Source organism: Anguilla rostrata, chromosome 12 (assembly GCF_018555375.3).
Source record: "Anguilla rostrata isolate EN2019 chromosome 12, ASM1855537v3, whole genome shotgun sequence".
Lineage (NCBI taxonomy): Eukaryota > Metazoa > Chordata > Actinopteri > Anguilliformes > Anguillidae > Anguilla > Anguilla rostrata.
Genome location: NC_057944.1, coordinates 32,095,781 through 32,118,639, shown reverse-complemented (window position 1 = coordinate 32,118,639; position 22,859 = coordinate 32,095,781). Strand labels below are relative to the sequence as shown.

Sequence of the window (22,859 nt, the reverse complement as noted above, 5' to 3'; positions counted from 1 at the left end):
TTGTCACATGTAATATCATCAACTATCACTGCATTGCCCAAACAGAAATATTTCGTCAGTTTTGTCAATATTTGCAGCATGGCAGCTTACTTGCCTGTTATTGAAACATTGTAAAAACTAGATGCCATATTTTAAATACTAGGAAATGGTGCCTTATATCTAATAGACTATTTTCCTCTGCAAATAGTCTCGCCTCTGCCTATTCTGTGGTTCTAAATAATTTGAGAACCAAATATTCTGTGGTTCTAAAAAATTTGGGAACCTTTATTAATTAAAAATACGATGGTTTTGATCGTGGTATTTCATTGCTGTATTCAAAAATACAATGTGATACATTAAAACGAGTAAAGGCTTAAAAGCGCAGCTCAGTTCATTGGCCGATACGTCACTCCTACGTAAAACTACAGTGCGGAAATAAATGTGTGCCATGCGAGCGTTGTTGTTTCTAACAGGCGTGGAACACTTCGGGGGTGTTTATGGAATTTAACGCCCATTCAAAATATGGTTTAAGGTAACCTACATCACAAATAATTTTCTTCATCGAAATGATCTAGTAAGATACGAATGTTTAATTTCAGTTTCATTCATTTCATTCTTTAGCGACTTAGTGAGTTACCCTTTGTACTGGTACCTGGCAACGTCTGATAAGCGCCATTCATTATATGGGTGAATGTATTACTATGGGACGTATGTGTACGTTTTGTAGAACAATATTATTTTGCAAAAGACATAAATATATAGCCGTGTAGTTAGCGACATAGCTGGATCTTTCCTGTCTCATTTGCAACTTTCTGGCTAGTGATCTGCACTGATAACGGCAGTGATTCACCTGCGAGATCTAGTCTAACGTTTGCTAGCTAAAGCCTCCTCCCAGGTCAGAGTGCTGAAGGCAATTTTACGATTCACGTAGGGTCTTATCTGAAAACTTTGTGACGCGGAAATGTATACGTGGGGGGTGGGGGATTACGATTGCATGCTACGGTGTACAGTTAATGAGGCGGTTTGGGGTGTGTCCTTACCCTTACGTCAAGGTGCATTGTGCGAGCATGGATAGTTACACTGTACTGCGTGTGATCGGCGAAGGCTCATTCGGTCGCGCACTGCTGGTTCAGCCCAAAGATGACAGCGGTCAATACGTGGTTAAAGAGATCCGGCTACCCAAGGTAAATACGCGGTCTATGCACAGAAGTGGTCTTTTTCTTTGTTTCGACGAACATGAACTTGTTTGGTTGTCTAGAATAAGTAGCCTACAATTATTCTGTATGGTATGTCTGTTTCACAGACTCGTTCCGGGCAAGAGAACTCTAGAACGGAAGCGGTACTTCTCTCCAGACTGAAGCACACTAACATCGTTGCCTTCAGAGAGTCATTTGAAGGTTTGTCTTCCCAATCAGGAAATTTTTGTGTCCTTAATATTTTCGTAAAATATCTACGGCAATGTGTTGCCTCTTACAATTAGCTTTAATGTGGGCAAAATTAGGTGATGTTTGCATCATCAATCATGATGTAATCCTGCCTGTAAGGAAGAAGGTGAGGCTGATTATTGCTAATAAAACACTTTCTTTTTTTCTTGCAATGTTAGCTGATGGCCATCTGTACATTGTTATGGAATACTGCGCTGGGGGAGATCTTCTGCAGAGGATCAAGCAGCAGAAGAGCACACTGTTCTCTGTGGATGAGGTGAGACATTGGGCTCATCATTCGAAGATAAGCGCACGTGAGGTCATTACCAAATCACTGTCTTGTGGGCAAGAGCCAGTGGTGTCAGTCAATCGGTCGACCAGTCAGGCTGTTTCAGTATCCATCTAATCATGTTTAGGCTTTCTGCGATGCCCTTGAAGTCTGTCCCGCGTGGAATCAGATTCCGTGTTCCTCTCCCACAGGTCCTCAGGTGGTTTGCTCAGATGTGTTTGGGTGCGAAACACATCCACGACAAGCGTGTGCTACACAGGGACCTGAAATCCAAGGTGAAAGGGCTTACCTGTGTCTTAGTGGTGCACGATGTCACCAGGCCGTGGTTTTCCTTAATGAGTGACTGGAATAATAGTCTGTCGGTGTGTGATCTAAAATGACCAATTGAGGTGGTAGGATTGAATATAATTTTAGTTTAGTTCATCCTGAATGGTTGTTATCATGTGTGTGGAATTAGCTGTCATTCATGCAAAGCTAGAAAATGATTTATTTTAATGACCAGAGGGAACATCCATTGACTTTCTTTGCTTGATTTGTATGTAAGGTGAACATATTGCTAGTTTTCAGGATCCAAGCAAGCTTACAAGCTCTGTTGTCTAATTTTTAGAATATTTTCCTCACGGATAATGGAACTATCAAACTGGGGGACTTCGGTTCGGCTTGTGTCTTGAACAGGTATAAAGTGGAACTCTCCAGGTCTTTGTTCTTCCAACTGTTCTCTGTTCTTCCAACAGAAAAATTCTGCTTTGTTGTTGTATGTGTGAAATAATTTTTTTGTTTTTAACAGATTTTTTTTCTGCATTGTAGCTCAAAGGCCTATGCTTACTCCTATGTGGGAACCCCTTACTACGTGTCTCCAGAGATTTGGGACAGCAGACCCTACAATAATAAGAGGTACGTCACGCAGGTGATAATGAAAACAGGTGTCTAGAGAACAGGGCTGGGGTCAAGTGCATTTCATTTCTGTTTGTTCCAGAAATTAAATGGAAATTCTCCATTGAGCATTATGGGATTTTCAAATCCATTTTGTCTTCCCATTCCTCAACCGTGCTTGTCAATTCACATGTTTCACCAGTAGCAGCACGGATTTCTAGGCCCAGCCTGCAATTTACTGTACATTTTAGCTAGAAACCTGCTGACCCACTAAGAGCAATAATAGTAAGCACATATCTGAGGGGAAAAGGTGTTTTGCTGCAGAATGACGGTGTAAATATTTAATCTGTCCGTGTGTTGCAGTGATGTATGGTCCCTTGGCTGCGTCCTGTACGAACTCTGCACCCTGCGTCACCCGGTAACTGCCCCCCCACCACCTCACCCCAGTAAATCAGCTAATGAACGATTGAACCAGTCAGCCAATCAACAAACCAATGAATGAGTCTAGTAACCTATTGATCAAGCAACCAATCAGCCAGTAAATCAGCAAATCCATCAGGTAACTCTCCTCTCCTATAACTTGCAGTTCCAAGCACAGAGTTGGAAGAGCCTGATTTTGAAGGTGTGTCGGGGTGCCTACCCCCCATTACCCAATCACCTGCCGTACGAGCTGCACTACCTGCTCAAGCAGATGTTCAAGACCAACCCCCGGGACCGGCCTTCGCTCAACACCATCCTCACCTCGCACCGCATCTCCAGGCTCCTGCAGAAACACCTGCCCCCCCAGGTAATCCTCCCCTCGATCCCGGGACAGTCCTGTTCCCTGCCTCCTCACTAGAAGGTAGGGTGGGTGGCTTTTCATACTGCTCTTCCCTTATTATTTTACCTTAGTAACACGGGTCACACTCGAGAGTTCCGTAGCTTACAGCATTAGTCTTGAACTTGTGACCTCGTAATGCTTAGGCTATTTCAAATGCGTTAGGCTCTTGACTGTTTCCTAGCAACTACAGAGAGAAGCTCCAAGCAGATGGAAGAAGGAGGAAGGAGAAAGAGTTGCCGTGTTCCTTGGACAGAAGAGTCTCATCGAGACAACCTCTTCAGTTGGAGGTGGGAGGCGTGGACTAGGCCTTGTTTTTCTATAACAGTAATATAGTTTGTGAACAATTTTATGGCTAATGGTTTCTTGGATTTTAAGTTGGAGTGCATGTGATTCAGGAATTCATCTCTATTCAGATATTTGCTCTTGTTTCTTTTCAGTTCATAAGGAAACTTTAGCCTGTGCTCAATCAACATTTTTCCTTATCATTTGGCTTTGACTACTTTAACAAATAAATGCAACCATTAAACTTATTCTTCATATATATACAGTATATCTTTATTTATTTTTGTCAACATGCGTAACCGTTTGCAGGGTCAATGCAGGAAGCGCAGTCTGGACATGAGCGGGAACACTCACGCAGGAAATGGGCGGGAGGCCTGCCCAACACGGTGATGCAGGTCCTGGAGAATGCTGACATCATTTCCTCCCCCAGCATGGCCTCCGGGAGCAGCTTTGACTCCAGCGCAGGTAGACAGTGTTGCCATATTTGGCGGGTTTCAGCCTATCCTAATACAGCAGGCTAAAACCGGCCCTGTTATGATTTAGGCTGGTTTTTATTGAATTGGGCGGGTTTTAAGTTGTGATTGGACTGGAAACTGTCAATCTGATCTGGCAACACTGCAGGTAGAGGACCACAGCCCAGATTCCCCAGGATCAGTGGCATTTAGTTCATCCGTTTTTTAACTGAGACGTTCTGCGCTCTGTGGCCTTTGCATTTTTTTTTACCTGCTGACTGCTGAAAAGAGCAAAACAGTCATCAGTTGATGAAACTCAAAAAGAGCAGAAGCAGCGTTTGATCCAAATTAGACCCAAATTATCAGAGTCAAATGATCATTTATTATACTTTAGCCCTTTAGACACTGGTAAATTCCTGCGTTTTGCTGAAAGTGTCCTGCGCTTCCTCCAGGGGGCGCTCTTCCTGGGACACAGCGGACCTCCCCCCGCCGGCAGTGGGACAGGGGAACCCCTGATAGGCTCCTGAGTCTGCTGGACAAAGCCTATCAGAGCATGGCATCCAAAACTTACACGGTGCACAAGATGGGTGAGAGACAGAGAGAGAGTGTGTGTGTGCATCTGTGTGTGTGCGTGGGTATGTGTGTGTGTGTGTGTGTGAGAGTGTGTGCATGTGTGTGCGCGTGTGTACGCGTATGCGTGTGAGTGTGTGCGTGCGCACTGCTGGTTCAACCCAAAGATGAATTGCTATTTGGAGTAATAATTATAATTTCTGAATCTCACACAATGACAGTCTTGCTTCAAAACGGGGCTGAATTCTTGCTGTAATTTGGGGTGTTCTATTAAAATTAAATTGTCAGTAACAAAATAATGTGGGGGTTTATTTAAGTTATGTTTACATAGCGATAGCGAAGTAATGCTAAAGGTCTGTCTCCCCCATCTTCGGCCCCGTTCCAGCTGTTGAGCATCCCCTGATGGGACCCCTGTCCGAAACAGGGGCTGACGCCATAGACGGACCCAAAGAGGACACAGTGGACGAGTCCAGGCTAGAGCCTCGATCTGACGATGAAGACACGTGAGTTTGGCCCCGTCAAACCCCACCTCACATGCTCAATGGGACTCAGGAAGTCAATAATAATGCAAACGTAATACAGGGCTCTACAGTGCTCCCATTTTAGGAGAATTTGCTCCTGAAAATTTGTGTGTGCTAACTGGAAAAATAATTTCACAGCACATCTACTAATTTGGAATGCTGTAGTGTACTCTTTCTTACTTGGAAGCACATATGCTCCTAGGACAAAAATGGTAGCCTAGAGCCCAGTAATGATAATAACAGGAGGAATAATACGTTAAGAAGCTTTATTTTTAGGAAACCTTTCATACAGCATCCACAGGCCAAAGGTAATAAAAACAGGAGATAAGAGCCCAAACTCAGTTTGACCACACCTGGTCGTGGATGGGGTACCCTGTTAAAGCATTGTGATGTCACACATTTACGACATGCAGCTCTCTGTAAATTATAATAACGGGAGATAATAATGTTAATGTCACCAGGCTATAAGCCCTTCACATTTTTAAACGCATGCCAAGAAAACCCCACACTTTAAGAAAAAAGGGAAAAAACTACTTGTTTATTTTTGTCACCATTATTGTTTTTTTACGTTGTTCAGCATGTTTTATCCTGGGAAATGTGGGCCTCAATGGTGAGACCTGAATTACAGTAATAAGCAGGAAAATAATGAATAGAATAATTTGCATAATTTTAAGCAAACTGACGGTTGAATTTAAAAGCAAGCTAACATAAAAATATTGTGATTTATGAGTAATGCCTGATGAGTGGTTGTAAAGTAGCATTTTATACACACAAGAAATCTCTTGCTGTAGGTTCATTTGTAGCCTACTTTCTTCTCCTCAGGGACTTTGAAGAAGAATGGCCTTGTGACTTGGTGGTGGAGCTGGAGAAAATGGGCACGGAAGACTGATCTCCATACACTCTACATGTCCGCAAAAAGAGACTATTGCTTTTTCCATGTCAGATCCATCTATGGTGCTGTAAAGTCTTTGAAGTGGGGGCCAAATCACTTGCTTTAAATTTTGTCATAATGTTTTTTTTTTTTGTTTGTTTTTTTTTATTACCTTGAAATTCAAATTTTGGAATAGATTGGAAGTGTACATAATGTATATTCTGCGTGATATTTAAACGATTAATTAATTTTATGTGACTAAACTTTTAATAAATATTTATTAGGTATCTTTCTACCAGCTATTCAATGGAAAAGTTGATCTATTCTGCTATATGTGGCTTACTTTTCACAAAAACACTTGCATGAAAATATGCCAACAATTAAAAAATGACCAGGTTGGTCTTCGTCAGGTGAAGTACAAGCACATATTGATCCATAATGCTGTATTAGACTAATCAGTTTGTGTCTGTAATCGACTGCTGCTTTCTTGGCCAGGTCTCTCTTGAAAAAGAGATTTCTAATCTAAATGAGACTAGCCTGGGTAAATAAAGGTTAAATACAAATAAATAAAAAATTTTAATCACCCAAAATCCTACGTGGTTAGGATCAAAGTTTTACATAATACACAACTACTCATTTTTATAATTGTAAGAAGGAATTAATCCCCAGAATCCTCGTGATATATTCTGTGGAAATTTTTGAACGTCCAGTTCTGTATCCGTTTCTGAAACCTTTGCCATTTATATGACTTGCCATATATAAATGCCACCTCGCCACTGTAAAGTTAACGGGAACGTGTTTGAGTTCAGCACAAAAATTATCATCCTTTATTACTGGTAATAATTACAGCGCAATCAGATGTTTTAAGACGCTTGTGTTGACAAATACGATTATAGAATTATGAACCGCCTTTCTAGTCTGTAACTGAAGTTGGTAATCAAATCAACAAAACACTGTTCCCAATATTCTTAATTGTAAATTGTAAAAAAATAAAATAACGAACGTTCTCCGGTCGAATGGCGCTTGAACTCAAAACAGTGGATCTGAATTGCATAGTGTGTTCTAGAACCGTTTGTCCTTGTTGCGTCTGTATAAACTATATGCGAAACAGAAGTGTTCAGGCTATAGTATTTAAGCTCTTGTTAAACCCGTTCGCTGTTATTACTATTTTTGACGGACTTCAGTGAACACTACAAACCTGTGGATTTACAAAACTTTTAATTGACGTGTGTACCAATTAAATCTATGTAATCAAAGATATTTTGAGTATGTTTCACGACGCGGTGAGAGAAGCGGTCTGCAAAGACTACCTGTCCGCTTTGGAGGACTTAACTTTCAACAGTAAACATTACATTAACATGCTGACCAAGCTGGCAAAAGAGGACTTGTACTTCGCCAAGGACATCGTGGTTATTGTGGAAGCACATATCGTAAAGGTATTTATTTATTTATTTATTTATTTATTTATTTAGCCACTTCTCTGGCCGCTATCTTTGTTAATATTTATTTATTGAAAATTGACATTGTTAATAAATAATATATATTGTATCTGTATAAATTATATTACCATTGTACTAAAGCAGTTCTGTACACTTCATAGTCTACTGTAGTAGCCTACTGTACTATTCACGAAATACTGTACTTCCGGCTGAAAATAAACAGCAAATGTTGCAGCAAGCCTCAGAGATTAATCGTGTTGGAAGGTATTGCTGGTTGAAACAATATTTCAGATCAGTTCTTGGGTATAGTAATTGGTCGAAATTGATCTGTGTGTCTGTGTGATTAATGATTTAATTTAAGGACACGCCCTTTTGTTCTAAGCGTGATTTCTCTATAATTAACAGGCTCCTGCGACTCAGAAGCTTCCAGTTCTGTACTTGGTGGATTCCATCGTGAAGAATCTTAAAGGGCACTACCTTGCCGAGTTTGGCAAAAACATCACAATCTTGTTTGTTTCGGTCTTTGAAAAGGTATACATTTACCCAAGTTTCTGTGTGAATATGTTTCTGTTTAGAACCAGCTGTAGGCTAATCTCTATTAACACAAATATTATTCGTTTAATTGGGCTACATGTGCGTGGTCCGTAAGACATTTTTGATGTACTCAATTTAACCCTTTGATTTTTTTTCAAAATTCTGTCCCACCACTCCATTACTTGAATTACCAGTAGTGATTGTTACGTCAGCATTGGAATGTTGTTAACATTCTGTCACATATTTATTATCTAACATCTTAAAGGGTTAGACGATATCGATATTCCCTGTGCGTGAGTGCGTGTTTCTGCTTGTGTGTGTATATACGTATTGGAGAGCTCTTAATGACGGTTCAAAAATTGTGTTCAATGTGAAGTAAAGGGTTTTAGAAAATCTTCTGCCGCCGGGACTCAGTCTGCCAAATCTCGAGTCAGATGGAACTCGAGAATCAAGGATAAAATATTTAGGCTACCTGCACAATCAACTATTATTTTCGGATTAAAACATTATTCTAAAATGACAATTGTGTCCGGGAAATAAATCTTGTAATAAGTTATAATATTTTTTATAGGTGGATTGTGACACTAGAAAAACGCTGCGTAGACTGCGCGACACCTGGGATGACGTGTTCTCGTTGGAGACGCTATACGCGTTGGATATGCGCGTGAGGTGTATTGATCCTAACTGGGCTATCAAATCCGTGCCACCAACTGTGGAGTCCAGCTTATCCTTCACCTCAAGCCTTCGACAACCAGTAAGTGTGTGCGCAGAGCAGGAGGGATTTTTATTGATTCATTTGATTTATAATTTGTTCTCACTGTTCTTCAAGTTTTCCCCCATCTATATTAGTGGCATACTGTCCTACAAAACACGCCGTTTATTGTGCATAGGAAGCCTTTGTTTCCCCAGCTTCTCATTTTTTGGTCAGCTGTGTATATAGGCGTTTGTGCGCAGCTGACTTTTCCAATCGTTTTCGTAAGGCTGCCAATCAGCTGGGATTGACAGGAGTGAACACGACAGAGGTGAGACGACAACAGCAGCACCGTACGACTCCAGTGAAAGAGGATGAGGAGACAGAACCGAACCCAAGGATGCGCTGTGCTGATAGTGCAGAGGGCGACACAGCCATCGTTTCTGAGCTCAGGGCCACCAGCCGGGCAGGCGAACTTCAGAGAGAGGGCGCTGGATTTGCACCAGGCCCGGTTAACAAAAAGAAGAGGTCATGCCCTGGATCTTCGCCGCCATCGCTGCTCCTCTCAAAGGGAAAAGACAGCCGCTCTTCAGAGAGCACGTCAGGAGTCACCTTTTCTTCTTCTGCAAGGCGCGAGAAAGGAAAACGAGTCCCTGGCAGACAGTTCCCACTGCCAAAAAATGTTAAAGAGGAAAAAACTGACTCGACGAGTACTGCAAGATTCATACCGCTAGAGGGCGCCAAAGACAAACAGTAAGTATTTGTCAGCTGGCGTATTTTTTATGTGCAAGTCAGGGGACTGGTGCCAGAGAGCTTCGAAGCCTGCAGGGTTTTGTTTTCATCCTAAAATGAGTTTTTTAATTCAGACAATTGGGATAAGGTTTAGAGTGCTTAAAAACACTCATTTGAAGTCACAGTCTTCTACTATTTGTGATGTTAGTTGAGTAATTGTCATTACTAATGATAATTGATAGTGATGATGCTGATTGTCAATCATTTTGTCTTCATCCCCCCCCCCCCCCTTAAAGGTTTAAACCGTTTGAAGAGGACTTGAGTAATGTTAACTCAGACGCACAATGCTCAACGCGATTTGAATGCGAACCAACTGCCATTAACAAGAAGAAAAGGATCTTCTCTGGGTCCGCTGTACCATTGCTTCCCCTCTCGAAGCGGAAGGACCACCGTTCGCCAGATAGGAGCCCGGAATCCATTCTTTGGTCTCCTGCAAACTCGGGGGATGGAACACAAGCAAAAGATTTCTCGCAGCTTGCAAACGCTGCAGATAAAACAACTTCTCCCTCAAAGAAAGCAAGCAATACTCAGGGAGTTAGAAGGTCGCTGGGAGGCGGGGCCAGTGAGTTTACCAGCAGGACATACAGAAGTGAACGGGAGGAGCTGAGAAGGTAAGGATGTTATTGGTCAACTGGGTGTCATCTTGTAAGTTGAAATGCATTTATTTTTGACGGAACTGAATCTACAATTTGCGGCGTGCTGAATTTAAAACGGCCTTTTTGTCATATAAAATGGTTGCATCCTCTCATTTTCTTTTCCTGTGTCTTTTCCTCCAAAGCCTGAAGCATTCCAGGGAGAGCCTGTCCCAGGTGGCACTGGATCCACGTTTGACGGGACTTTCCGGCCCGCCCTGCCAGCACTGCCCTCCCAGGCAGCCAGGCCCGGCGGACCTTCAGAACCACCCGAGGCAGCACCCGGCCCTGTTCATCTCCCCCAGGAGACGGGACCGCGTCACCCCCGATGGCGGACACCACGTGTCGTACACCGCCCAGCCGCCTCACAGGGCGCGGATGCCTGCGAACACGCTCGGAGACGCACCGCAGCCATTCCAAACGCAGCAGAGTGCGTTTGGAATGGCTGATTTCAACAGGCTGATGCCAGCTGGCACCCCAAAAGTCTTCAATTCTCAACGGACACCTCTGACGCGCTTTTACCATCCTGGCGCTCTGGCGCCCTCTACTGGACACACAAATACGCCGGTTCCAGCAGGCAGCGTTCATCAAGGCGTAAGTATCATGGGTTGAATTTTTTAACCGAACAAGGGGACTCACCAAAGTCTCAAAATGGTGGATGGTGGATATTATTTATTTATTTATTTATTTCTAGTTTTGAGCCCAGTTCATTTTAGGAGAGCAAGACTACTTCATCATTTTGCTGAAAGAGGGTTAGATGAGGGAATGTTCTTGCTGAGTCATTAGCTTTTCATAGACGGCTTAGTGATTTTATGGTTCAGAGCATTTCAATTACCACGTGTTTGTCAGATGAAAAGCACATCCTCGTTTAGTTTTTGATGAAGTACTTCTTCAATACATAACTTCTCATTACATTGTTTTTGTAAAATGTGCTTCTGGAAAATCCGCTGAATACACAGTAGATTAAGCACATCAACACCGGCTGTGAGGGAATATGCAATCAGCGAATGACGCCAGTGCTGAAGTATTTCCTTCTGTAATGCTGATCAAAGATGGCTGACGCGGTTTGCATATCAAGACTGATTTTATTTTCAATGAAATTATTTTCCTCCATTAGATGAATGCCAGGTCTGGCTTTGGAATTACGCAGTCCTGCATTGCTTCAGCCCAGAACTGTGCACTGCTAAACCAACCAGGTCAGGAAGAACCTTGTGGAAATGTGTTTATAATGTCAGAGATAGATGACTTGCCGTTGTTATTAAGATTTATGTCTTAATTCCATATTAAAATGTCAATAAGCCTGTCTTTGGATGTTTTGTTATGACAGTATTACTCCTACTGTTTAAATGGGATCTGTGTTGTGGTTGTATTAAATGTGTAAATGTGACTCCCTGTGGTAATGAGTGCTTATTGTAGTTATTTTTTCATATTATTAAGGACCTTACAGTTCTGTTCTCACAGTCTAGCGACAGTACTGATATTTTCACTGTATGTGTCTTAATTAGGGTCACAGTTTGAATCGCGTGCAAGTCATTCTGGCCACATGAATGTGAACAGCTTGCTAACAAGGCTCATTTCCTCAGGATTAATTAAGCCAACTATCACAGGTACATGTTAATGACCTGAGCTTTCATGCATAATGGTGTTTCAGTTTACTTTGCTACCCTCTGAGACTCCAATAATATGAACCTTTTTCAAAAGGAAAATGTATTTGTGGATGTATAATGCCATGACGTGTGTCTTTATCAAATTCTAACAGTTGACTAAAGTTTGAAGCATGCATTCTTAGAGTTTCTGGCAGCACATTGCTGCAGTTTGATTGAGAATTCTTTTTCTTCTGGATTGCAGCACAAACTCAAACCGCTAAAACAGAGCGAGTTTCAGAAAAGCAGGAGGAGGACAACGTTCAAAGGGTCCCAGATCTCACTGGGTTCGTCAAAGAACGCATGAAACGGTAAGGTCATCCTTCAGCTCAGCCCAACATCAATTAAGAATGCTTTCAAAGGCTTCCAGGTTGGGTGTTATGAGAACTGAAGATCACGTGTTCTTATTAGTTTAAATTAGGTCCTATGTGAAATGCTGTGAATGTATGATCATTTTGCCCGTTAGCATAGTCAAGACCTTTAATTTTTTTCTTCTACTTCTCATTCCTACTTTAATAATTTATCTCTAAATGTTCCTCGCAGTCAAAATAAAATGAGTGGTTTTTCATACAAATGGCGTGAATGGCTTCATTTCTTAGACAACATTTAAGTTAATCAGGCACCATTTTGTGAAGAGACATGCCACTGGGCAGAGCAGTCAGACAGATGTTTGCAGGGAACTGATTACAGAGGAGAGCAGCCGGATTGGGCCCATTAAAGCTGTTCTGTGCTCATTAGTGAATAATTTACACCGTGAATTACAAAGTGGGACAAAACTACCAATTCTGGAAGATCTATAGGAAAACTGAGAATTTCTGTCACATTTTCATGACAGTCCCACATTGCACTGTTCATAACCACTTATTGTTTTACAGGCACTTTGGATAAAATAAAATGTAATGTAATGTAATATCTGCTTCTGTAAGTGTGAAAATTTGTTTTGTTGGTTAAATTTACTGCATGGAGGGTGAATTGAGCCCCAAGGCATCTCAGGGAAGTCCCCCAGTTGTCATGGATACAGGCGCTGTCGGTTGGCTGGATGTAAGCGGTGTTTTGACTGGCAGGAGGTATGGCGGCGTGGTCTCTGAGCTCTACGCCGGACGGCAGTGCTCTTCCTGCGGCGAGCGCTTTAGATCCACGCACACGCGGAAGTACAGAGACCACCTGGACTGGCACTACCAGCAGAACAGCGCCAAGAAGAACAGCCAGGCGAGGGCCGCACACAGGGCGTGGTACTGCCGTGCGCAGGTAAGGCTCACACCTGTACCACACCACATCACCTGTACTAACCACACCTTTACCACTCCACATCACCTGTACTAACCACACCTTTACCACACCACATCACCTGTACTAACCACACCTCTACCACACCACATCACTTGTATCAACCACACCTTAAATTACACCCTATACCTGCACCACACCACATCACCTGTACTAACCACGCCTTTACCACACCACATCACCTGTACTAACCACACCTTAAATTACACCCCATACCTGTACCACACCACATCACCTGTATTAACCACACCTTAAATTACACCCCATACCTGTACCACACCACATCACCTGTATTAACCACACCTTAAATTACACCCCATACCTGCACATCACCTGTATTAAACATACCTTTACATCCTACACCTGTACCACACCACATCACCTGTATTAACCATGCCTTTACCACACCACATCACCTGTATTAACCATGCCTTTACCACACCACATCACCTGTATTAACCACGCCTTTACCACACCACATCACCTGTATTAATCACGCCTTTACCACACCACATCACCTGTATTAACCACGCCTTTACCACACCACATCACCTGTATTAAACACACCTTGAATTACACCCCATACCTGTACCACACCACATCACCTTTATTAAACACACCTTTACACCTCACACTTGTACCACATCGTGGCACTTGTTTTAAACACAATTTAAAGTACAAACAATTCCATTTCCAAGACAGCTGCTAAAACATATACTTACACACTTGCACCAGTCACTCTGGATAATAGCTCCTGCTAAAATCTACTGTACAAATTCCCAGCCGAAATCCAAGTGCGCTCTGATGTTACAGTTCCCACGTTTTGGGTGTCAAAGTGGGAGTTCAGCTCAAAACATCTAATCCCCAGGACTGGATTGAGCACGATGACTCGGCCAGTCTTGAAGAGAAGGCAAAAAAGAGCGGGTTCTTTGAGCAGGCCCGAAAGGGAAAGACGCAGGGAACTCGGGAGGAGGGACAGAGAGACCTGCGCAGTGTCAGAGCAGCCGTAGATGTGGTCAATGAGGCAGGTGCACGTGAAGCAGTAGCTACGAGATCCGTTCTGTTTTTTTTTTTTTAAAGCCCCACACTTATTTTAATGCTGAATGATAACGCAATTAACTGGGCTCCGTTTGATAAAAGAAGTCCGATTTCAGTTGGGGGGAGGCATTGTGTTTGTACTGCTGAAACAAAATGAACACGTCCTCGCAGAGGTGTTTGTGAGCCCATAATAATGCCGCTTCATTAAAAGGTGCATGGGAGGGGAAGACAAGCCTAAGTTTCCCTTTCTTTTATTTCTCTATAGTCCTGTGAAATGTGCAGGGAGCTGTTTGACCTGACCTGGGAAGATGACAGAGAGCAATGGTGTCTCAAAAATGCCATTCGTTCAGATGGAAAAGTACGTTAAGATTATAGTACAGTAATAATATGTCAACACCCTTACAAAGTAACTTGTTATTATTATTATTATTATTATTATTATTAATAACCTATTACTTACAAAACAGTATGCCTTTTAGGGGTTTCACTGATTATGTATCGAACTAAGAAACAACAATTCAGAGATAATCACAGCCTGATCTTTGTGCAATTTTTGTCATCCATTTACAGACATACCATCCATCCTGTTATGAAGACTACCAAAATGTACGTACAGATTTAGCAGAGATTGCATATTCATGGATAATTTTGCTGCTGTTCTGTTTATGATCCAACAGTGTTTATTGATATTATGTTGCAACCTTAAAGGTTCCCACACATTTCTCTTTTTCTTTTTTAAAGACATTCTGATCTGTGGACTGCCTTCTTCTCACCCAGTAAAGCTGAGGTGGAAAAAAGACAGAAAATTGAAAAATAAACCTTATGCTTCACCTCCAGAAGAAAAACAAATAATAAAAAAATGGATGAACTTATTAAATTAAATTCAATATTAATTATTAATTTACATTTATATCATTGCAAAACTTATCAAATAGTTCTTGAATGGCACAGTGTATATGTAGTAGGTTAGATTATAGTATTAGTATTATCATTATTTGTAGGTTCAGTATTGTATATGGCATTGTATTGTTTATGGTTAAGATAGCTTAGCATTTAGAATGTAGGACAGGATGAAGACAGAATTTGAGCAATTGTAACAAAACCATCTGGTAGGCCTAAGTTATAAATACATTTGCTTAAAATAAAAACAGAACATGCACACATGCAAGTGTAGTTGTTTATTTGGTTTTAGTGAAGTCAAAATTGTGTTACTTAGTTTCCTCTTGTGTAAGGTATTTGTGTGGCGAGTTTAGTTTTAAATATGCTCATTCGTAGTAGTTTAATTTAAGTGATCCACAACATGCCCGAAGACAGAGGGTCTTCCAGTATATGAGGGATATGTACAGAACGTGAAGACAAATACAGGACAAATAATCATAAATCAATTACACTAACACAACTTTATAGACCTACATTCAAATCATAAACAAGTGGTGACACGGCAATTGTACAGAGAAATACTACACTGACACAAAATGTAAAAATGCAGAAAATGTACTGGTGCCCGTTGACACAACCTGAGCAAACTTAGGAACCACATGGGACTGCAGGAAGACGATGGGTCCTCTGCGTTGTATATTTAAAAACAAGTAACCGTTTGTTAAACGGTTCGTGTGAACAGAATATCCACTTGTGAAGGCAAAACGTGGGGATAGTTGGACCAAGAATTCCGGGAGCGCGGATAGCTTGGCAGCATCTGAATCAGCGCACTTGCCAAGTATTGAGTATACAAGTTGAACACCCTTGACTCCAGGGAATACACCTAAAGTCGGTGTACTAGGGGTACAGGAAAACGCAAAAAGTGATCCAAAATAATTTTAAAATAAAGTTTTAGCGCATGTCTAGATTAATAAGAAACGCGAATGAGATAAAAGACAGACAGCAATAGGCAGTCGAATCCACATATCTGCTTGAAAATAAACTTTTTCAAAACCCTGAAAATGAGCGTCACCGGCATTACTTTTTTAGATACAAACGGTATTCTGTTTTTACGCAATTATACACGAGCCGTAATGAACTGAGGCAGGTCAAATTAGTTCTGCTTTCCAATCGGGCGACAGGTTCAGGTAAACACGCCCCTGGCATCCCTGATCGCACACCTGACAATTACGGTGGAACTTACTCGTGCGCATGACTGATGCTAAAAGTACCAGTAGAGGTCAATGAACGACGACAGATAAGAATTATGGAAGACACGTAAGTGTATAACCAACATGTACCGTGCTTCCCTGTCCCTCTATACTAGCCATCTTGTTTCTGGAAATCCTTTTTGGGTAGTAATTTTGTCGGTTAGGCTACCGTGTAAATATAGGTTTGCTCTGTAGTAGCATTTTGACTTGTTTACAATACAAATTGTAGGTTTGATCAGCTAACCACATACATTTATTGATTATAAAATGAGCCTACTATGGCTTCTTGGTGAAATTCCACTTGTGCATTCTGAAGATAAACAAGTTTCTAAGTAGCTTTGGATTATATTCGTTGTTTTAATCACGAATTCACACCAACCCTGTTTAAAAGTCATGGTGTGGTGTCATGTCAAAGGAGGTGAGCCTATAACCCACTGGCCAGTGGTTGCAGGCCTGTCTTTCAGGTGTGGCGTTGCTGTTCTGCCTATAACCATGGCACTCAATCTGAATATCAGTAAATATCCAGTTATATCAATGCACAATAAACCCAACCTGCAGGGGGCATGGGGGTGTGTGTGTGTGCGCGCGCGCGCGTAACTGGGAGAGATATGCGGAAAAACAAATTTCAGTTACCGTGTTACCATTGGCAAATAACGTTATTGTTTATCGCAATGTGCAATGCGCAATGTGCTCTGGATAAAGAATACCGCTCAGCGCACATGATGATTCTGTGATTTGACAACTGCCGAGTGGACTGCTTTTTAAAATGCTGTTACTTTTTAAACCACTAGATGGCAGGGTCATTTTAGTAACCAACAGTGGGCATTGTTGATTTGTCAATCTATTAATCCCAGGAAGAATAGAGCTCTCAGATGTTACATTAAAGTGTTTAGATTATCCAGTGAAGTGCGTTGTCATGCCGTATGTCTTTTTGAAACCAAACGGTCATAAGCAAAGTAGATTTTGCTAATGGTATTACTATGCTGTTCATTCTTAAATTGAATTAGAAGAGCATGAAGATATATTTTGCTGCCAGATTTCATTCTCTGGTTGTGTAATACTTGTGTATTGTGTTGAACAAGAGCGGTTCACGTGTTCTGACACGTTGAAAGTTGGTGCCAAGCAATGTAAACCATCGGACTTCTCCATGCGATTATACAAACGTGATAAAGTTGTCGGGGGCTGATACAAAAATGTGCTGTTGCAGCCAACTGCAAACCAGTGGAAAGAAAAAAAGTAAATACGGGAATCCTCTTCATTCCGGGAACAGCAGGATAACCCCCGCTATGCTCCCCACTTCGATGGTGTACACAGGATGCAGCCTACGTATTAACAATAGCACGAGCCATAACAAGCACGACGATAATTATAGTGCGCGGACGCGAGACGGCCAGAATTGTCTGCTGCGTTCCCCCCGCGTTTGTTTTCGGCCGGAGCGGAAACCCGGCGATGTCGCCACGGCCCTCTCATAAAGATGCTTTGAATCCCCGCAGGCCTCATACGCGGCCTTTTTATTTTTCCTCTGTTGGCAAAACTGTATTCTTTTGTGAGAACTACAGATTTAAGAGAGGGAGAGAGAGAGAGAGAGAGAAAAAACCGCTTTGGAACACAACAGCACAGACAGTACTGCTGTCCATCAGGGTTGATGATGAATGTCTCCAAGCTGAGAATCTTGAGTTCTGGCATTGATTAGAAGGCCTACATGCGACAGAAACACAAAGCAAGCCAGGTACATGTTCTGGAAACTATGTTTAATTAATTTAATTTATCATTAAGGACACACTCTGCAACTGTTAATCTTCTTGTCGTCTGGTTGCTCATTTGTGCTGTTGTGTCATTGATTGTAATTGCATGAGCTTGTAGTGTAGTTCTAATTGTGTTAGTATAGTGTAATTAATTATGCTGTGCTCCTTGTGCAAAGTCCACTGCAAGCCGAAGGATGGAGAATCGCTCGGGGGGAGAATCAGCGACGCCATCCCCCCTCCATTGGCTCCTGGAAGTGCCTCCCTTCTCCCTACACCCCAAACACATTCTGAGATATGCATTTGAGTTTTCCATTCTTACCCCTGATGAGCAGGGCAAATTTGTGAGCATGGGACATACAACAAGGGATTTAAAAATGATTATTTAGCCCTTTTCTAGAGTAGATTTTTTAGTTTTCTTTCCAAATGTTTTCATTTTTTCAGAATTATAAGTGTTCGAGAACTCCACTGCCTTCCAGTGGTGATCGGTAGCCTACATCAGCATTAGAATGTTCAGTCAAGAGCATTCCAATCGCATATTTGTTCATTAACACAATCATTTATTCATTTATATGATCTGACAGTCCTGATGAAGCAATGAGCTGCAGCTGCAGGCTTGGTGTTCTTGGTGTAAACATTTTGCAGTGGTCTTATATAGCTGTGAACCAGTAGGGATGTGTATGTTAAGAAATTTAAGCCGGAATTGTCTCACTACGTAAAAAAAAAAAAAAAAAGGTACATAATTCAGTTGGCTTGAAAAGGAAATGATCTCAGCAAATGTGTGACGGTTGTCATGAACACATGAAAAACATAGTGAATATGAAACGCTGACCTAATGATGAGAGGCCACGATTTATGGTTTAGCTTGTGTAATCAGAGGATTAACGGGTTTTTTCCCCCTAGACCTTTGAAGAGCAGGTTTCTTGGAACTTTTCGCCAAGCTGAATGTCTCGGGGCTCCTCCTGTTTAAATCACAGTAGGAACAAACACGAGTCGGAAGGGCCAGGTGGCTGGACTCCCGGCCGGTAACTGCTCTGATTCAGCTCCCCCCGTGCGTCTCCCTGCTGCTCAGCGCTGCGGTGGTACTGACCGGCTGTGTAAGAGGCCCAGCGCGCACTTCAGGAGGGTAAATTTAAGGCTCCTGCAGTTGACGTTGCGTGCGAGCAGCGCCGGTCCCGCTCTCCGAACAGGAACTTTCGATCCCTCGCAGACGAGCTTTTGAGTGTTGACACACTGCAAAGGATGTCCGCCTCCCTGCCCCCCCACCTTGTAAAAAGCAGGAGTGTCTCACCGTCTCCGGCGTTTCTGCGAACTGCACAAGATTTACGTGGCGCGGAAGGGTCACTGGGCGATGTCCATAACAGATGGGCACAGATGCTAATTTTTCCACGTCCATCTTGCTCGGTCTTCTTTTTTTTAAATAAATGATTTAAATTAAATAAATGTAGAGGCATTCTGGTATCATGTGACTTGCTGCTCTCCTGTCTGACAACAGGTCAGAACCTAGTGGCGACCCCCCCCCGCACCTCCCGCCCCCTCCCCCGCACCTCCCGCTCCCCCACCACCACCTAACCCCCTAATATCAGCCCTTACCTCTTTACTCAGTGCTCCACTTCTGATAGTGTGTCCCAGGTTCTCTTCCATCTCTCCGGGCCAGGAACGGTGTGCAGGTAGAGGGCAACACTCACGTTCTAGTCAGAGAAACCCTCAGCCTTGAAGCCGCGCAAGCTGTGTCTGTCTGAGACTCCATTGGGGAATTGATAACAGGCTGTTAGAGGTATATTTATGTAACAGAATGCATCGTACTGCATTTTTGCCACTGCCACTGGTGATTGTGTGTTTGTTCAGGGCTTGTGTTGTCACCCTGACAGCGGAACCACGCTGTCTTACCTATGGCCAGGTGAGACACGGAAACTAGGGGAAAAAGCAAACAACAGACGCTGCTCTGAAAGCTGGCAGAACTCAAGAAGGGGCAACAAGCAAAGTCTCGGTTTCCCCCTCAACATTGGCTGAGATGAGTGTGCTTCCTGCAGATTTGGTCCTTTTCAGAGCTGTTTGCTGCCCTGAGATAGCGCTAACTGAGCTGCGCTCTGGGGCACGCTTGGGGCTATATAAAGAACGGCGTCTGCGTTAGCGACTGAAAGGGGAAATGGTCTGAAGTGTGTCGGTGAGTCATTCAGTTTAACCGTTACTGTTCCCGTTTTGGATCGCCGCCGAGCCCCCCCCCCCATGATCTCCATTTGCATTCATATCAAACTGCAGCACTTCAGTACTTCCTTTCCACACAATTACTGATGCTGCTGTTGTTGTACTACTACCACTACTATTATTATCATTATTATTATTATCAGTACTACTACTAGGTATCTAATGGTGTATTCTTACACTTTTATCTTTGGTGGTAGGAAAGGTGTCACTCGGCTGTCTGTGGCTTTGTGATGCTAGTATTTCTCACATGCTCAGAGAGGACAAGACAGGAGCGGTTGAATAGGTACAGTACTGCACATGCTCAGAAAGGACATGTCAGGAGTGGTTGGATAGGTACAGTACTGCACGTGCTCAGAGAGGACAGGTCAGGAGCGGCTGAATAGGCACAGTACTGCACATGCTCAGAAAGGACATGTCAGGAGTGGTTGAATAGGTACAGTACTGCACATGCTCAGAGAGAAGAGGTCAGGAGCACTTGAATAGGTACCGTACTGCACATGCTCAGAGAGAAGAGGGGAAGTCGGGTGCTGGTAAAAACAGTAACACTGCTATGCGGGGAAGTAGTGGTCTGGCCATGGCGGGACGGAGGGGGGATGAGTTTTTAGATGCCATTGTTATCTGTATAAAAAGCCCTTGGCTGCAGGGCTTGGGCTTGTGTGCCTGTGGGGGCCGGCGGGGGATGGTGGCTCAGAATGGCTTCCAGCTCTTTCCTTCCTCTGGCCTCCAAATAGATCAATCGGGGGCAGGGGCCAGGCCTTCGGCGACTGGCTGTCTCTTATCAACCGCCTCTTCTGAAGTATGATCTCAATCTCTCTGGGGAGTTTTTCCTCGCCGCCATTTGAGTGTTTTTCTTTCTTCCCATTGGGGAGTTTTTTTTATTTTTTTTTAACCTCACCTGTTGGATTTTTTGCAGTTCAGAGTCAGACTTGCATAATTTTTCCTGTTTCTGTAAAGCATGTTTATCAGCGTGTCTCTGTAGAAAGTGCTATACAAATATTAAAAAATGGAATTTATTACACTTTAGGACAAATATTTCTGTTGTTTTTTTTTGTTTTTTTTGTTAAACTTGTGAACTTTGTAAAAACTGACTCTGAATGTTAGCCTCTTACGAGGGGCCTGGGCTTTTGACCCCGTGGAACGTGGCGAGCTTATTTTGACTTTGAGAATATGAGCAGCAGGTCGTACAATGGCTGGTCACCCGTGCCTAACCGCTGGATTGCCCGGGGTGTAATGTGAACCGGTTGTGCCTTCCACCGCACTAAGCAGAGGACCGCCTCCAACTCCGAGGCTGGCGGCCGGCTGGTGCGAGGCGAGGCGAGCGCCGCCGCTGCTAGCGGGCGTGGCAAGCTTGCGCTTTGGAGGCCCCGCTCTGCAGCCGCGAGCCGTTAGCTCCGCCGTCCGATTTGCGTCGGCTCAGAGCAGGCGCTGGCACTGCGCAGGTCTGTGAAGACCTGGGGGAGGGGGGGGTGGTACTACGCAGGAAGCTGACCATACCCAGGCTTCCTTTGCGTTAGTAGGGCTCCGCTCGACAACGGCTAGCGACCGCAAACCAGGTCTTGAACCGTGTCACAAAGGCGGTTGTCAACTTGGTAAGTGAACAGGAGCTCATCGTGTTCATCAAGCTCTGCGCTCTTTCACATAAAAAAAACGGCGGTGTCTGCAAAAATGGGCCTATTGCGGTGATTGGACCGTAGCCTACTCCAGCAGTTTATTTCTCCCCTGAGGAAAAAGACTGATACAGATGGATATAATGGACGGATACAAAGAACACGAAGCAGTCATAATGGCAAAAAGACACACCGCTACAACCGACAAAGGCGGGGAGGAGCATTGGCAAAACAATTTGTTAGTTCTTATTCACCTTACTGCTCTTAATGAGAATGCACTCTCACTAATTGTCCTCCAGTTTATTTCTAATGTGACAACTGCACATTCTAGTGCTCCAAACAGGATATTTGAAATATTGCCTAGAGAAATCACACTAAAGTTTATTCATAAACTCAAAAAATTATGGGTCTCAGCCCTATCACCGTCCCATGATTAAGGGATAAGTGGATTTGGACGCGTAGGACTTAAAAAGCTTGCATACGTACTGTATTCCCTCCCCTGAGAATCTATGTCTTGCACATAGTGTATCCTTGGAGAAAGCCAGCTGATTTGTTCGGTCTATATGGGTGGTGCTTAATTAGCCTTAGCCTGAACATAACCTGTCCTGGACCAGGTTAGTCAAACAGCATGTTACCATGGCAATATACACAAGGGGCCAAGACTGGGCTTTGTTTTTTGAAGTTCTCATTCCAAATATGACGCGGTTACTCATGAACATCCATGGACCTTGTTGTGCACGGTTTCATCAAGAACTATTTCTACCGAAGTACGCCAACTGTTTATTTCTGTGAAAAGTCTCAGTCAAAGCACGCCTGCATTCAGTGTTGATCGAATCCTGGTCGCGCCTGATCGAAATGGCAGCTGCAGGTGATGTTTTCTCCATTTTTCTGTAATTTCGCTCCTTGAGAAATGCAGGAAAATAACTATCGAGTCTTACCTGGAAACCCGATTGTTCCGCTCTGCCTCTCTGGCAAGATTCCCGCGGCTGATACATCAAATTCATCAGTCTGACTAAAAAGGAAAAAATGTAAACGT

The 22,859-nt window shown here is 43.1% G+C and overlaps 2 protein-coding genes across 4 annotated transcripts; both read left to right on the top strand.

Annotated features, from left to right (window-relative positions):
• Positions 1-378: 378 nt before the first annotated feature.
• Positions 379-6,365, top strand: nek3 (NIMA related kinase 3). The gene is made up of 14 exons (XM_064302532.1): positions 379-511; positions 1,032-1,163; positions 1,283-1,376; positions 1,583-1,680; positions 1,884-1,967; positions 2,300-2,367; positions 2,500-2,586; positions 2,929-2,983; positions 3,152-3,352; positions 3,567-3,672; positions 3,977-4,132; positions 4,572-4,706; positions 5,075-5,192; positions 6,033-6,365. The coding sequence occupies exons 2-14, from the start codon at positions 1,047-1,049 to the stop codon at positions 6,097-6,099; spliced, it is 1,386 nt and encodes a 461-aa protein (XP_064158602.1). The 5' UTR covers positions 379-511; positions 1,032-1,046; the 3' UTR covers positions 6,100-6,365.
• Positions 6,366-6,516: 151 nt separating this feature from the next.
• Positions 6,517-15,805, top strand: LOC135236262 (pre-mRNA cleavage complex 2 protein Pcf11-like). 3 transcript variants are annotated; one of them, XM_064302528.1, is made up of 12 exons: positions 6,517-8,051; positions 8,626-8,808; positions 9,035-9,498; positions 9,774-10,148; positions 10,316-10,763; positions 11,287-11,365; positions 11,675-11,776; positions 12,018-12,123; positions 12,877-13,060; positions 14,403-14,495; positions 14,708-14,743; positions 14,879-15,805. In XM_064302528.1, exons 2-12 carry the CDS (start codon positions 8,713-8,715, stop codon positions 14,885-14,887), a joined length of 1,992 nt encoding a protein of 663 aa, XP_064158598.1. In that variant the 5' UTR covers positions 6,517-8,051; positions 8,626-8,712; the 3' UTR covers positions 14,888-15,805. The 3 variants fall into 3 exon arrangements, with proteins under 3 accessions (XP_064158598.1, XP_064158600.1, XP_064158599.1); XM_064302530.1 differs by lacking the exon at positions 11,675-11,776; XM_064302529.1 differs by lacking the exon at positions 14,403-14,495.
• Positions 15,806-22,859: the final 7,054 nt, after the last annotated feature.

Excerpts from the sequence above, each read along its gene's own strand:
- nek3 (XM_064302532.1), top strand. The coding sequence starts at position 1,047 with ATGGATAGTTACACTGTACTGCGTGTGATCGGCGAAGGCTCATTCGGT. Across the intron at positions 2,984-3,151 it reads TCTGCACCCTGCGTCACCCG|TTCCAAGCACAGAGTTGGAA; the intron begins GTAACTGCCCCC and ends TATAACTTGCAG. Across the intron at positions 4,707-5,074 it reads TTACACGGTGCACAAGATGG|CTGTTGAGCATCCCCTGATG; the intron begins GTGAGAGACAGA and ends GCCCCGTTCCAG.
- LOC135236262 (XM_064302528.1), top strand. The coding sequence starts at position 8,713 with ATGCGCGTGAGGTGTATTGATCCTAACTGGGCTATCAAATCCGTGCCA. Across the intron at positions 12,124-12,876 it reads GTCAAAGAACGCATGAAACG|GAGGTATGGCGGCGTGGTCT; the intron begins GTAAGGTCATCC and ends TTTGACTGGCAG. Across the intron at positions 13,061-14,402 it reads CGTGGTACTGCCGTGCGCAG|TCCTGTGAAATGTGCAGGGA; the intron begins GTAAGGCTCACA and ends ATTTCTCTATAG.